At 30.9% G+C, this 13241-nt stretch overlaps 4 protein-coding genes across 5 annotated transcripts in view; 1 reads left to right on the forward strand and 3 right to left on the reverse strand.

Moving 5' to 3' along the window:
• Positions 1-4707, reverse strand: part of LOC145935620 (uncharacterized) — a 39525-nt gene extending 34818 nt beyond the window's left edge. The window contains exons 1-2 of the mRNA XM_083037107.1: positions 4578-4707; positions 4350-4452 (exon numbers count right to left, since the gene is read on the reverse strand). Of these exons, the coding sequence (XP_082893233.1) occupies positions 4350-4452; positions 4578-4691 (217 nt within the window). The 5' untranslated portion in view covers positions 4692-4707. The remainder of the gene's footprint in view (positions 1-4349; positions 4453-4577) is intronic.
• On the reverse strand, positions 513-3589 carry Bic (bicaudal). The gene is made up of 4 exons (XM_083037100.1): positions 3160-3589; positions 2306-2677; positions 1807-1933; positions 513-1671 (listed from the first exon to the last, which is right to left on the reverse strand). The coding sequence occupies exons 1-3, from the start codon at positions 3235-3237 to the stop codon at positions 1823-1825; spliced, it is 561 nt and encodes a 186-aa protein (XP_082893226.1). The 5' UTR covers positions 3238-3589; the 3' UTR covers positions 513-1671; positions 1807-1822.
• An 892-nt stretch (positions 4708-5599) lies between the features above and the next one.
• Positions 5600-9904, reverse strand: LOC145935624 (uncharacterized protein C2orf42). 2 transcript variants are annotated; one of them, XM_083037116.1, is made up of 7 exons: positions 9685-9904; positions 8686-9068; positions 8262-8582; positions 7856-8072; positions 7569-7774; positions 6545-7454; positions 5600-6367 (listed from the first exon to the last, which is right to left on the reverse strand). In XM_083037116.1, the coding sequence occupies exons 2-7, from the start codon at positions 9061-9063 to the stop codon at positions 6198-6200; spliced, it is 2202 nt and encodes a 733-aa protein (XP_082893242.1). In that variant the 5' UTR covers positions 9064-9068; positions 9685-9904; the 3' UTR covers positions 5600-6197. The 2 variants fall into 2 exon arrangements, with proteins under 2 accessions (XP_082893242.1, XP_082893237.1); XM_083037111.1 differs by having other exon boundaries at positions 8686-9065; positions 9685-9903.
• A 1834-nt stretch (positions 9905-11738) lies between these two features.
• On the forward strand, positions 11739-13118 carry Rpl19 (ribosomal protein L19). The gene is made up of 4 exons (XM_083037248.1): positions 11739-11847; positions 12168-12274; positions 12439-12602; positions 12727-13118. The coding sequence occupies exons 1-4, from the start codon at positions 11843-11845 to the stop codon at positions 13063-13065; spliced, it is 615 nt and encodes a 204-aa protein (XP_082893374.1). The 5' UTR covers positions 11739-11842; the 3' UTR covers positions 13066-13118.
• Positions 13119-13241: the final 123 nt, after the last annotated feature.

The following is a 13241-nucleotide window of genomic DNA, read 5'->3' on the forward strand; positions in this document are numbered from 1 at the left end:
TGTCTCTTTTCAGATACATTCTTAAAAAAGAGACAAAGATATAGTTTAATCATCGATTAAAGTTAATCAGAGTTGGTCAAATTGGCCCTTAATGTTGTAACTAATAGATTAACATCTTAACAAACATATATTTAATAAAAATTTTTTTATGCTTTTATCTTGTACATACATCTATTATACATATTTATATAGCATTTTATTATAAATAAGTAGAAACTAATCAAATGAGAAAACTTTTTAGATGAAAAATAAGAATTATTTAAATTCATGTAAAACAGATTTGTTGATATTACAAAAGGATGGAAATAAATACATGACACCATATAAAGACAATAAGATAAACATAAACATACGACAGAAAATATTGATGAAAAAAGATTATCTCAAAAAAGCGTTTAGGTAACATTTTTTTGAATTTATACATATATATGTATATAAAATAGGTGCACAATAGGAAAAGGTGCAAAATTGTGCCGAGATAAAAAAGTGCATTAAATTAGAACAGGTGTGTATACAGCTTATTTTTTTTATATATTTTCCATATTACAACTATTCTTACAGAGCTAGGCTATAAATGAAAATATAAACATCGACAGATTGCCATCATATCGTACAATGCATCGAAAAATGCGAAATTTTTAAGTAGAAAACCGCGCTTCCAGCAAATGAATTTATTATAGGATAGAATAGGTAAATTACATTACAAAATATTACAATTTCCGAGCTGGATGTTGCAAAAGTTTTTGCGTTTTTGCAAAATTATAAATTTTATTTAATTGAAATAGAAGTATATCAATTATACCACTTTATTTTTGCTCCTCTTATTTTCTATATAAATTTTCATATTTTATACAGAATGTCTCATACAAAATGTTTTGTCGTATCGTCCTTCGCTCATCTTACTTTTCATGAATGTGAAATTAGTCTTTATATTTTTAGAACACAATATATTATTAAATATAAAACATTTCAGTTTGTTGTAATTATTAATTGATATTAAAAATTGTCAAATTTTAATATTAAAGTTTTTGCTAGAAATCAAATTCATCAATCAAAACATACGCAAGTAAAAATATGATAGAAATGGGACATTCTGCATATGTAACATCATTGCAGATTAGATTAATGTTTTATGTAATTCATCTTGATCAAATTTTTCTTTTATTCTATTAATTTATATTCTATTACTTATATCTTACTTGATTAGGATAAAATAAAAATTCAATGTAACATAATTACATAAAATTCAATGTAATTTCTGAAAAAAAGAAGTTTGCACATGCATTTCTATCAATGTATTAATAACAAAATTCATAGCATATTAATTCTTTGTTATAATTCTGTGATTGAGCTACATGCTCAAGTCGCATTGACATCTTAAACAGTTAAAGCGTCACACGATATTAATTCGGGGGTGAATAAGAACATTTCTAAATTCGAAGCAAAGATTATTTTTAGTGGTAGCACCAAAATAATAAAGTAATATCGTTGGAAAATCTTTTTGATTTTTGTAACAGCTTATTTATTTCTTGTCAACTGTTACTTATATTATCAAGTATTATAGGGTTTATGTCAAGTATCTATAACGTATGTATAGGTATGCTTCATTGCTTTTGCAACTCGCGTTTCTCTCGACTCATCAATTACAACTTTAACTGTTGTATGAAACATCTGAAAAAAAGAAAAGCAAAATCGCATATTAAATTTCAGATTTCTTAAATTAGTATGGACTAAATTTTATTTTACTATCAAATTAGAGTATATACATGAAAATATAAATATAATTATTTATATATGAATCATCACCTCAATAATCTTTTCCTTAAGCCTCAGATGTAGCTAGTGGAGCTTCTTTCTTCTCTTCAATAATAATGGCATCTTTCTTCTCGCCATTGGGTTTATCATTTTCATCTACTTCTTTTTTTGGAGCAACCTTAAAATATTTTAAATAAAAGATTTATATATTTTAAATACTACAAAACAATAGAATAATTCAATCTTATTTTGTATTAAATATGATATTTTGCTTTACATTACTTTTATATTTATTTTATTAATTTGTACAAGTTATGTATTATGTGAAATAATTTTAACTTATCTGTGATGATATTTTTATATTATTGTTAAAATAGTAAAGTAACATCCAAATAGAGAATATAATTTAGAAATAATAATATAATACATATATATATTTACACAGAAATATGTATAATCACTAGAAATTGATAAATATATATAATAATATTGCATTATTTTAACATTTTATATATAATGTTATCAGGCAATATTTTAATTATGTATTTACCTCCTCTTTGCTGGCTTCATCAAAGTTCTCCACTAAATCAGGCACCTCATCGTCCTCTTCCAATGTGGCTTTACCGACTGCACTGCCAGCGACTGTACTTGCTAATCGTTTCAACTGTGTCAGACCCTCGGGGCCAAGTTGACTCAATATTCCTGGTAACATCTCAGTTATCTGTTTATTTTCTCCATGGCCGGTGATGGCGAATGTGTTAGCGGACAGACTGGCCTGGGCTTTTGGATTATTAAAGTGAATGACTGTTCCGTCATCTTTGATCATATTAACTTCTTCTATGCCTGGGATTGTATTTACAGAAAGCTTCTTTAAACAACTCTGTAACTTTTTGTCATCTGTGGCAGCAGTTGCGTGTACAACCTGCAAAAGTGACAAGTGAAAGAAAAACACGAAAACGACAATATTCTATTCTCAGCAATGAATTAAAGAAAATGTTAGCGCTTTACTTAACACTCTTTCCATATATAGTGTGTGCATATGTTACTTCCTTCCTTTTCAATATATTTAATTAGAATCCATGTAGTATGATTGTTCTTCGATTAATATCAAAATTAATGTTTATCTACTTCTACGAGTCAAGAGTAGAAAATAATTACATCAAGAAGACTTAATTCCGTTTTGTAAACGAATCTTTATGCGTTGCAAAACAAGGCAAAATGCAAAAAGAGAAGCAAACAACTAATCAATTCCGCATTCATTGTTCTTAAAATAGAATCTCGCGTTGTCACGCGCCTGCTGATCGCTCCGGAGTGAAAATCATCAAAGTAAGGACAATGTCAGCGATATATCGCGTCGAAATGACGAAATGAGATTTTCGCAGAGACAATTTTACTCGCACTCACCTTCTTCTTGCGTCGGGGTGTGCCCTTGCCGCCGATTCGGACCTGGGCCTGCAGCTTCTTGAGCTTCTCAGGATTCATCCTTTAACTTTCCTGTCGTGCGTCGAGGATGGCGAGAGACGACGAAGCACGGGCGGCGCAGAAGAGTCGCTTGAAGGAGAAATCACTCACGGCGATTTCTCGCACGAGCGCAAAATGCGTGTCGTGTCTGCGGCGACCGGCGACGAAGCACGTGTTCCTCTTCGTCGTGAGGCTCGAGAAAATGGAAGTATACGCTTCCTCGCTCGACCTACTACGTCAGAGTTGACTTCCGGCGACGCGCGCTTCCGGCCGCGAGAAACTCCCACCCGGGGGACACAAAACCGCGACCGATCCGATGGTGCGAAATCGCGTCGATGACGTTTCAAAAATCGAGAAAAATCTCAATTCACCACACTTTGCTGTGGCGATGTCAGTCGCGAGTGACGTAAGAAAATTATGTCAGCTAAAAACGCACAGGCATCGATCAAGTGTAGGTGTCGCGTGTTTACGACGACGATCCTGCACCAATTACACTTTTACTGTACCTCGGAGAGAAAATAATTGGGATAATATTTACCTCAATATTTTGATAAAAACGAATCGCCGATAGTTGAGTAATACATATATATGTATTGATGGACGCAATAATAATTATACGTTTTTTACAGGACAAACACTTTGTAAGATAGATATCTTCGCGCGTGAGATTCACTTGTAAATAGTACATTTGTGAATGTATACACACAAAGCAAATGGCGGCACGATTCGAGATATATCGACAATCAATGTTGCGATTCTCGAAGTATCAAAAGTATCAACGATTCCATGTGTATGTGCGAGCCAATCGCAACGGATAAAATTTATAATATTTTATTATAAAGGATAGAAACAGAATTTTATAAAAAATGGAATCGCATTTTTTATTTGCAATAATTATGCGATATCCAAATCAGGAAAATATGAAAATATCGGAACGCAGCGAATTAATAATAATAAATTAATAATTTTTTAATATAAAAATAATATTCAGGATTTATTTATATTGTTGTACGAGGCCTAAATCAAGAAAATATAGAAATACCGGAACGCGTGCGATCCTAATTAATGCAGCGAATTCATAATAATAAATTAATAATTTTTTAATATTAAAAATAATATTCAACCGGACTTACTTATATCGTTGTACGAGGCTGATTTAACCGCTTTTAGATTTACAATTACCTCGATGTGTGCCGTTGAAGAAGCTATTATTAGTGCTCTTCGAAGCCGCTTAGCCTGAGAAAATCAAGAAATTAAGAAAGATTAATAAGATTTTTTGTTTCTCTCTCTCGTCAAATATTTTCGAGCTTAGGTTATCGGAATTGAAAGGAGAATATACTTATGATATCGACATATCTTACTCGATGCATTCTTAAATTGATATTTTGCAATGAATGAAGATGCGATGGCAGCTCCAAGAGATTAATTTCGTTGGATTTCTTCTTCAAACTTCTCGCGGACGAAACGGCAGACATTTTACGCGACACTTTACGCGGCAATCTTCCGAATACGCGCGAATATAGAATACGAAGTTATAGAAGCGGTACTACTATTAGGGCCTATCCGCATGAATTAGCATAACGCGCATGTGCACAAAAGAATCAACCAATCATTCGTCTAATACGAATAGAGGGTAGCAATATGGCTGCCTATATATTAGACACTTGATTGGTCAATTTCTTTATGCATTATGCATTCATGTAAATTCATCAAAAATTTTATAAGCTATCTTTTTTTTTTATTTAATTCGATAACATTATTCAATTTTAGAGCTGTTCATTTCTGAAGAAAGATAAACAATAACTTTAAGAATATTGCAATTATACTTATATACAATTATTATAAATTATAAACTAGAAATTTATCTGGAATTTGAAAAATTTAATCTATTTTATATATATGGAAAATAGATAATAAAAAAAAGATTAGTTTATTTCTAAAGAAAAATAAGTAATAACTTTAAGAAAATATTGAAATTATACTTATACAATTATTATAACTAAAAATTATAAATGGAATTTATCTGGGATTTAAAAAATTTTATCTATTATATATATGAAAAATAGATAATACGAAAGATTAATTATATATATTTAATATGTATTTATGATAAAATTTCATATATATATACGTAGTATATAATATATATGTAACTTATATATACTATACTTTTATATATAATTTATTTTCAAATTCAAATATAACATATTCACAGAAGCCAATGTTGTTAAATAATATAAATACATGCTTTTTACATATGTATAACATAAAATTTAAAGTATATATATATATATATATATATATATATATGTATATATATATAAATTATAATTTATAAAGTATATATATATATATTTTTACAATATATATATATCACAATATTTCAAACGCTACAGCATAAAGCGCATGTGTTAATATTAACAATTTATAATAGTGATACTTGCGCGCAACATTCTTTTCATTAAAATAAATTAAAAATGTAAATATCTGTGAAAACTATATAGTAAGTAGTTGACAGGACAACTGACTTGGCAATTATGTATCACTACATAAGTAATACAATAACCAAAAAAGATTGCAATTTTCAGTAATTATAAAACAATATTAATGTTTTATAGATCAAACTATATGTATTACTGCAATAATTACATATCAGTCTTTGAATTAGTAATTTAAAATGTTAGTTAATGTTTGCGCTACAGAGAGATATTATGCTTATCATCTGTTTAATCAATGAGTATATAGTTCAGTTAAAATTTACTTATTTCTTAAAAATAACTTATTTCCATCAATATAATTTATTTAACATTGGGTTTGCGACCCTCAATAGACAGTCATTCTATTAATCATTCTAAAATTAAGTGTTGCACATTTAATATTTGTTTCTCTCTCGTAATTTCTTAGTGATCAGATATTCTTTAAATATTCATGATAAAAAAGTGAAAATTTCTTAAAAAATTGATATTTCGAAAGTGAAAGCTTTAATAATTTTTAGAAAGAGCAATTTTCCTCCATTTATGACTAGTTTCATTTTTTACGTGGCCGAATTCGAACCTTATCCTAAGCTCACCTATCTTTGAAATTGGCAAGATATCCGGTATCCATTCTATCAGAAATGGTGTAGGTTCGACTTGATTTGGAGAAGTATTTCCTAAAACAGAAAACAATATATATGTGGAGCACATATTATAAATAAAAATTATCCACCAATATTTCCTTCTCTATTAATAACAGACTCTGTGACAAATTATTTCAATTTTTAACAAATTTCGATAAATTATTTAGATTCTTCTTTAATGATCAATTTTATTCTGACGCATCAACTCACCCACTTTCAAATATGTTTTCAACTCTAACGGCTTAATCAACGCATTATTATTCGTCTTTTTGTAACGATCTATTTCCGTCTCCTCTCGTTTATATAATTCATATGTTCCATCCGCGTTCTGCACGAAACTTCTCGTAATCTCAAGAGGTATGTAAGGTGTCTCGAAAATACTTTTTACATGCAAAATATTCGTGATCTGCCACGTGTATTTGGTAAATGTTCCCAAAGGTACTCCGTCTTTTCTAACAAACGCCGTCGTTGAATTCGGTAAGCGTTTCTTCTTGCCACCGCATGATATTCGTTCGCGTAAACAATCAAAGAATATCTGCGGCACGTGAAACACCAGGGGATCGGGTTTGCCATCAAATTGGAAATGCATTGTCTGATTTATTCGTTCGGTTATAGATGCGAGCCACTTAATAAACGGCAAGCTCGTGTTACTCTCGTCCAAATCGTCGCAAGTGTTTTGATATTTTTTGGCTATTTGCGATTTTGTCTTCGTCTTTCTCGACTCGATCGAGTTCAAATTTAAGCTATTGCTGTTCGTGGGTTTCTCATCCCTCTTTCGTTTCGTCGAAATTACTGGTTGCATCGTAATACTCTCAGAATTCACTATATTTCTATTATTGTAATGCACTATTGCATTTCTGTCAATTATTTTAACACCACTGTTATTTAGGACAGCATTATTATCGATGAGTTTTGCATTATTCACATCCAGAACTGTAGTATTTGCATCAAGAACCTTTAAGGTACTAGTATCCAATATTTTTATATTATTATCGTTTAATATGCACTGATTGAGTATATTGTATTTTGTGTCAATTGTCCCTTGATCATCTAATATTTTTATAGTATTTCCTCCTCCCAGTGGAACAGCATTTTGGTCAATTACTTCTAAATTATGAACCTGTGTAATAATAAAATTGCATTATTCTCAAAAACTTATTGAAATAGTTATTTTCGAATATTTTATTATAAAGATATTATATCTTAATATAAATAACTATTTTTAACAACTTACTTGTGATATTATGTTGTTATCGTCCAATAAACTGCGATCACATTCTACTTCTATATTTTCAACAATACTGTGTGGTAAAATTGAAGAATCTAGATTCATAGAGTCTAAATCTAATCTATTTCCGTCTAAATTTTGTACAGTTAAAGTATCATCGCGAAAAATTAACAGATGTGTATCAGTTTCATCCGTGGTTAAACTATCGAGATCTAAAATTTTATATTAATTATCATTAAAAATAGATATATAAAATAAATGTTTAAATGTAAAACATATGCATATAATCTTACCAATTCCAATAATCTTATCTTCTTCTTCAGTTTGTGGTACAATTGCTAAAGATTTATCTATACTCAATTGTGTTTGATCTAGATTTATATAATAACTAAATTCTTCTGATAACTTTGGATCGCTAGCAAAAGCACAAATACATGCATAAAAGTGCACACATCGTTTTGGTTGTGACAAAGTGCTATCTACTTTCTCTCCTCCTGTCCTTATCGTACCCTGTAAATAGATTAATTATAATTAGTAATATAATAATAATTAGTAAAATATTCTTCAACTAAAAGTATAATTTATACTAAAGAAAGAAAGCTCAAATAATTAATTAAAAAATTAAATCTTATCAAATATTTACTATTTTTCATCAATATTGAACTTAAAAAGTTATATTACTAAACACATATTACTTACCTTAAATGTAGTACAACTGCAAAAGTAACGATGCTCAATTCTATCCTTTAATTTACTAATGAAAAAAGAAAAATGAAGATAACCTAGCGGATGTTTTGGGGAAGCTTTACATTTCACTGCCATTATATTCTTTGAGACTCTTTGTACTAAAGGACCAGAAGTTTCCGTTGCTAACAACCATATCTCTCGTCTCGTTTCATTATTTACATTCAATGATGACAGAATAGAATTTTTTAAAGTTAATGGCTGTGCTTCCGCATAGCATTTCAAAGCCGCTTGAATGTGTTGGCATGTAGACACAGTATCTGAATAATCTTTCTCCTAAAAAAAATATGTATATATACATTACATAAAAATATAACATTTAAGATATAAATTACAAAAAATATAGCTTCATGCAAGCTTTATAATATAAGACATTTACATGACACTTGAGAACACTGGTGTCAAAACTTCTCTCGCAACTGTCCACAAAACATAATGCAGTGGTTTGCAAAATGAGTGTTGTAATATCATTGGTATTTATTAAAGGTAACTGTACAAAACCACGATAATCAGGCCCTTTGTCTCTGATTCGTACAGAGAACACCTGTGCTGACGAGCCTGTGATGAGTTTGCATGCCTCTGTAGATAATTTCCGTTTTTCACCAGGTTCTTTGAACACAGCATCACAATACTTATTCTTACAACAGAGGCCACGGGAGCCATTGTAAGTGCCACATTTTGGACACTTTCGGACTCCACGAAGGGTAGCCTTTCCTAGATCTGACAAGAGCTTCCTCAAGCGCTCCTCATTAGACATAGCTGCTGAAAAGTATAGTAAAACATGTCATAAAGATTAAGCAAAATTATCAGATCAAGTTAACTAATTGTGAGAAGGTAGAGTCTGTATATATATGTTCGTTTCTTTTTTTAAATAAATTATTTAAGAATATATATTTTTTTTCATATTTTGTGTACTTATTAATAACTGAGTTGATATATCAAACATCAGAAAATAAATATAAGAAAATTGTAATAGCTTGAGTTCTACTTATTATTTTATGTATTTAAAAATTTTAGTGTTTACAAAAAATAATACTGTATCTTAATAAGATAAGATATAAAGGAGATAGAAGTAAATATTAAAAAATATATATTATCTCTCAGGCTAAGCTATTATTTTCCTAACCAATTAGACAAGATGTGCAACGTTATATATTGTAATGCGAGAACAATTGGAACAATCTTTCAAAGTATTAATTGCAACTAATTGCATTTCATTGCATATTGTATAATGAAAGCAACATAAATAAACGAATTGTCACTTGTCATTAAAAAGCTCCAAAAATGCATGTACTTTACGTGATTTAATTCCATTATCGAAAGGCATTAAAAAAGCACATCTTGTCGTAAAAGCAAGCAAACATGCTGACAATATTACCTTCCGATATCGCAGAAGCAATGTAAGTATTCGTAATCGTAACAGAATCTCTTTTACGACCGGATTATTTTGGAATATTAATTCATCGTTCCAAATAGTAAATAAATAAAGTCCATCGTGAGTTATTCACGATGTGTGATATATAGAAGGTCAATCGTATTATCGTTTTTAGCCTAGTAATAAATTTCCAAATAAATTTCATATAAATATTTACTAACATAAATCAAAAACAGTTTTTATTTATAATTTTTTTTTGCATTTTTTATTTATTAAAATGAAAAATAAAGATAAACATGAGAATTTTCACATTTTTATTCTATAAAAAGGGGTTATGTGGATTAGAGATACTATAACAGAGATGAGACAGTGCGGTAACGATTTCTGATTGGCTCCGTCGCTTGGGGTATAACCGGAAGTGCCAGAAAGATATATATAACTAACAAAGAAAGCCTAGCCGACCCTAACCTGTCACCTATCAATATAAAGTGAAAGTAGTGTTTAACATTTATGCAAATTATAAGATAATTATACATAAGTAAATAAAAACGACAAGAAATAAGTAATAAACAATTGTATATAAAAATAACATTCAAAAATTAATAAGAAATAAACGAAATTGTTCACATATTTTTTATAAATATTGCAATTTATTATTCTAGAATTTGCACATTTTTCTACGAGTCTAAATACAATGCTTAAATTATATTTATAATAATACATAATGTAAATATATAATAATATATAGACAATATATAATTTCTTAATATTGCCAATATTGCCAATCAATGCTCTTTAAAAAGTTTGTCGATAATTCTCGATTGAAAAAGGTCGCGGCGATAGTGTTGCCAATTGCCAATTTCAGCCGAATGAATTGCCGATCGCGCGTCGCGCGGCGCGCGGCATCGGAATTCGGTGCGCGGAGTGGGGGTAGCGAGGTGGGGGTAGCGAGGTGGGGGTAGCGAGGTGGGGGTAGCGTGGTGTGGTTGCGAGGTGGGGGGGTGCGCGCGCTGACGCGCCGCTCCCCCCACTGCCATCCCCACTCCGCGCACCGAATTCCGACGCCGCGCGATCGCGTTGACGCAGGCAGCGCCACTTGAAGGTCAACGATCAACCGCGCAGCGCGCACATCTACACTCGCTCTCTCTAGAGATACTATAAGAGAGATGAGACAGTGCGGTAACGATTTCTGATTGGCTCCGTCGCTTGGGGTATAATATACCGGAAGTGCGAGAGAGAAAGATATATATAACTAACAAAGAAAGCCTAGCCGACCCTAACCTGTCACCTGTCAATATAAAGTGAAAGTAGTGTTAACATTTGTGCAAATTATAAGGTAATTATACATAAGTAAATAAAAACGACAAGAAATAAGTAATAAACAATTGTATATAAAAATAAAATTCAAAAATTAATGAGAAATAAACGAAATTGTTCACATATTTTTTATAAATATTGCAATTTATTATTCTAAAATTTGCACATTTTTCTACGAGTCTAAATACAATGCTTAAATTATATTTATAATAATACATAATGTAAATATATAATAATATATAGACAATATATAATTTCTTAATAGTCAATTTATATTACCTAACCTTACATGGGAAAAGTAATGAAATATATATGTTTGTAAGTCTTTTTTTTAAATATATTGTGTTTTAATATTCATTATTACATTTTTTAATGAAAAAATATCAATAACTTTGAATTAAAATTCTTGCATTTTTTCAACAATCAAAATAAAGCGCCATCGAAAACGTCATATCCGATATCCGGTTTTACCCCACGACGGCACCTTGTCTCATCTCTTTTATAGTATAGCCTAGTCTACAATAGAGTCGTAAGGTCGTAAACGTAAGAAATTGACCAATCACAGTCGATTATTCTCCTCAAATTCAACTGTGATTGGTCAATTTCTTACGTTTACGACCTTACGACTCTATTGTAGACTAGGCTTATCTCTAATGTGGATCACATTAATAATAATTGTCCATTTACAACAACCAATCGCGTCATTGGACAAACAACGCTTCGATGTCATGCGATATCAGCTTAAACCTTCTATTCCCCCCACCCCTCTGCTCTTCGCAAGATGCAAGATGGAAGAAAAACGGCGGCCATCTTTTCTTTTACAGAGCGGAGTCCATAAGATACGATGAGGTTTGTATACTGCAGTAAATTAAATATTATTTCGATAAGTATGTTGCAAAATGAGATTGAAAAGCTCAATGATTAATCGCGAGAATCGCGTTTAAGTTCGACTATTTATACGAGTGCAATTTTGCGATGGAAATTGCAAATATTTTCGCGATCTATACCGTCTGTGTTCTATCGAGCACATGGCTTTTCGTTGACAAAAAAATAATGATCTTTTCATTGTACATTGACGGTTACAAATACAATTTCGCAAACATGCAATTCCACATGCGAATACGAAATTGACAAATTATATATATAGATAAACACTTCTTTCCTAACAGTTCGCTAAAGCTACAGAAGAGGCTAGCAGCCTCTGTTATGCGATGTGGCAAGAAGAAGGTGTGGTTGGATCCTAATGAAATCAATGAAATTGCAAATACAAATTCTCGTAAGTTTTGCTTTTATTTATAATATCCGTGCTGTTGCTTTTTTTTTATATAGATAACAATTAATATAACAAATATACTGATAAGAGAATTGCTTATTGTCACATTATTTCTTTTATTTATAAATCTGCTGTCAGCAGATTTTTAATTTATTATATTTTTTCAGGACAAAACATCAGAAAATTAATCAAAGACGGTCTTATCATCAAGAAACCTGTGGCTGTGCACTCGAGAGCTCGTGTTCGTAAGAATACCGAGGCCAGACGCAAAGGTCGTCATTGTGGATTCGGTAAAAGGAAGGGTACTGCAAATGCACGTACACCTCAAAAGGTATATATTTCAACAATTATTTTAATTGTTTTCTATCTTTCAAATCAGTAATAATGCATCTAATTTGTATGCAATTAATAAAATTGAAAGAGTTTATATTACATTATTTATACTCATTACACAGGATCTTTGGATTCAAAGGATGCGAGTTCTTCGTCGCCTTTTAAAAAAATATCGTGAGACCAAGAAAATAGATCGACATCTGTACCACTCGCTATACATGAAAGCTAAAGGTAACGTATTTAAAAACAAGCGAGTGTTGATGGAATTTATCCATAAGAAAAAGGCGGAGAAGGCTCGCGCTGAGATGTTGTCTGACCAGGCTGAAGCCAGGCGTACAAAAGTTAGGGAGGCACGTAAACGCCGTGCAGAACGCATTGCATCGAAGAAACAAGAACTTCTGCAATCGTACCAACGCGAGGACGATGCCGCGGCGGCAGCTGCAGCTGCACAAAAGAAGTAATTTGTGCTAACATCTTAAAATTATTATATATATAAATAAAATGAAAAAGAGTATATCAAGGTGTCATATAAATGAAAAAGTTCCATCAGATTTTAAGTCCTGAATTAAAGCTTTCTCTCTAAAGCATATTTTATTTTTTTGTACAGTTATTATTAATTTGCATCTTTTTTTATATT

Source organism: Prenolepis imparis, unplaced genomic scaffold (genome assembly GCF_030444845.1).
Source record: "Prenolepis imparis isolate NDT839.2.m4 unplaced genomic scaffold, iyPreImpa1.0 SCAF_1, whole genome shotgun sequence".
NCBI classification, from domain to species: domain Eukaryota; kingdom Metazoa; phylum Arthropoda; class Insecta; order Hymenoptera; family Formicidae; genus Prenolepis; species Prenolepis imparis.

What these genes read in the sequence shown, in the direction of transcription:
- Rpl19 (XM_083037248.1), top strand. An exon ending in AATTGCAAATACAAATTCTC is followed by an intron (nt 12,275 to 12,438) that starts GTAAGTTTTGCT and finishes ATATTTTTTCAG; the next exon opens with GACAAAACATCAGAAAATTA. An exon ending in ATGCACGTACACCTCAAAAG is followed by an intron (nt 12,603 to 12,726) that starts GTATATATTTCA and finishes CTCATTACACAG; the next exon opens with GATCTTTGGATTCAAAGGAT.
- LOC145935624 (XM_083037116.1), bottom strand. Translation starts at nt 9,063, where the DNA reads ATGTCTAATGAGGAGCGCTTGAGGAAGCTCTTGTCAGATCTAGGAAAG. An exon ending in GCAGTTGTACTACATTTAAG is followed by an intron (nt 8,073 to 8,261) that starts GTAAGTAATATG and finishes ATCTATTTACAG; the next exon opens with GGTACGATAAGGACAGGAGG. An exon ending in GAAAACATATTTGAAAGTGG is followed by an intron (nt 6,368 to 6,544) that starts GTGAGTTGATGC and finishes TTTCTGTTTTAG; the next exon opens with GAAATACTTCTCCAAATCAA.
- Bic (XM_083037100.1), bottom strand. Translation starts at nt 3,237, where the DNA reads ATGAATCCTGAGAAGCTCAAGAAGCTGCAGGCCCAGGTCCGAATCGGC. An exon ending in CACCCCGACGCAAGAAGAAG is followed by an intron (nt 2,678 to 3,159) that starts GTGAGTGCGAGT and finishes TCACTTTTGCAG; the next exon opens with GTTGTACACGCAACTGCTGC. An exon ending in ATGAAGCCAGCAAAGAGGAG is followed by an intron (nt 1,934 to 2,305) that starts GTAAATACATAA and finishes AAATATTTTAAG; the next exon opens with GTTGCTCCAAAAAAAGAAGT.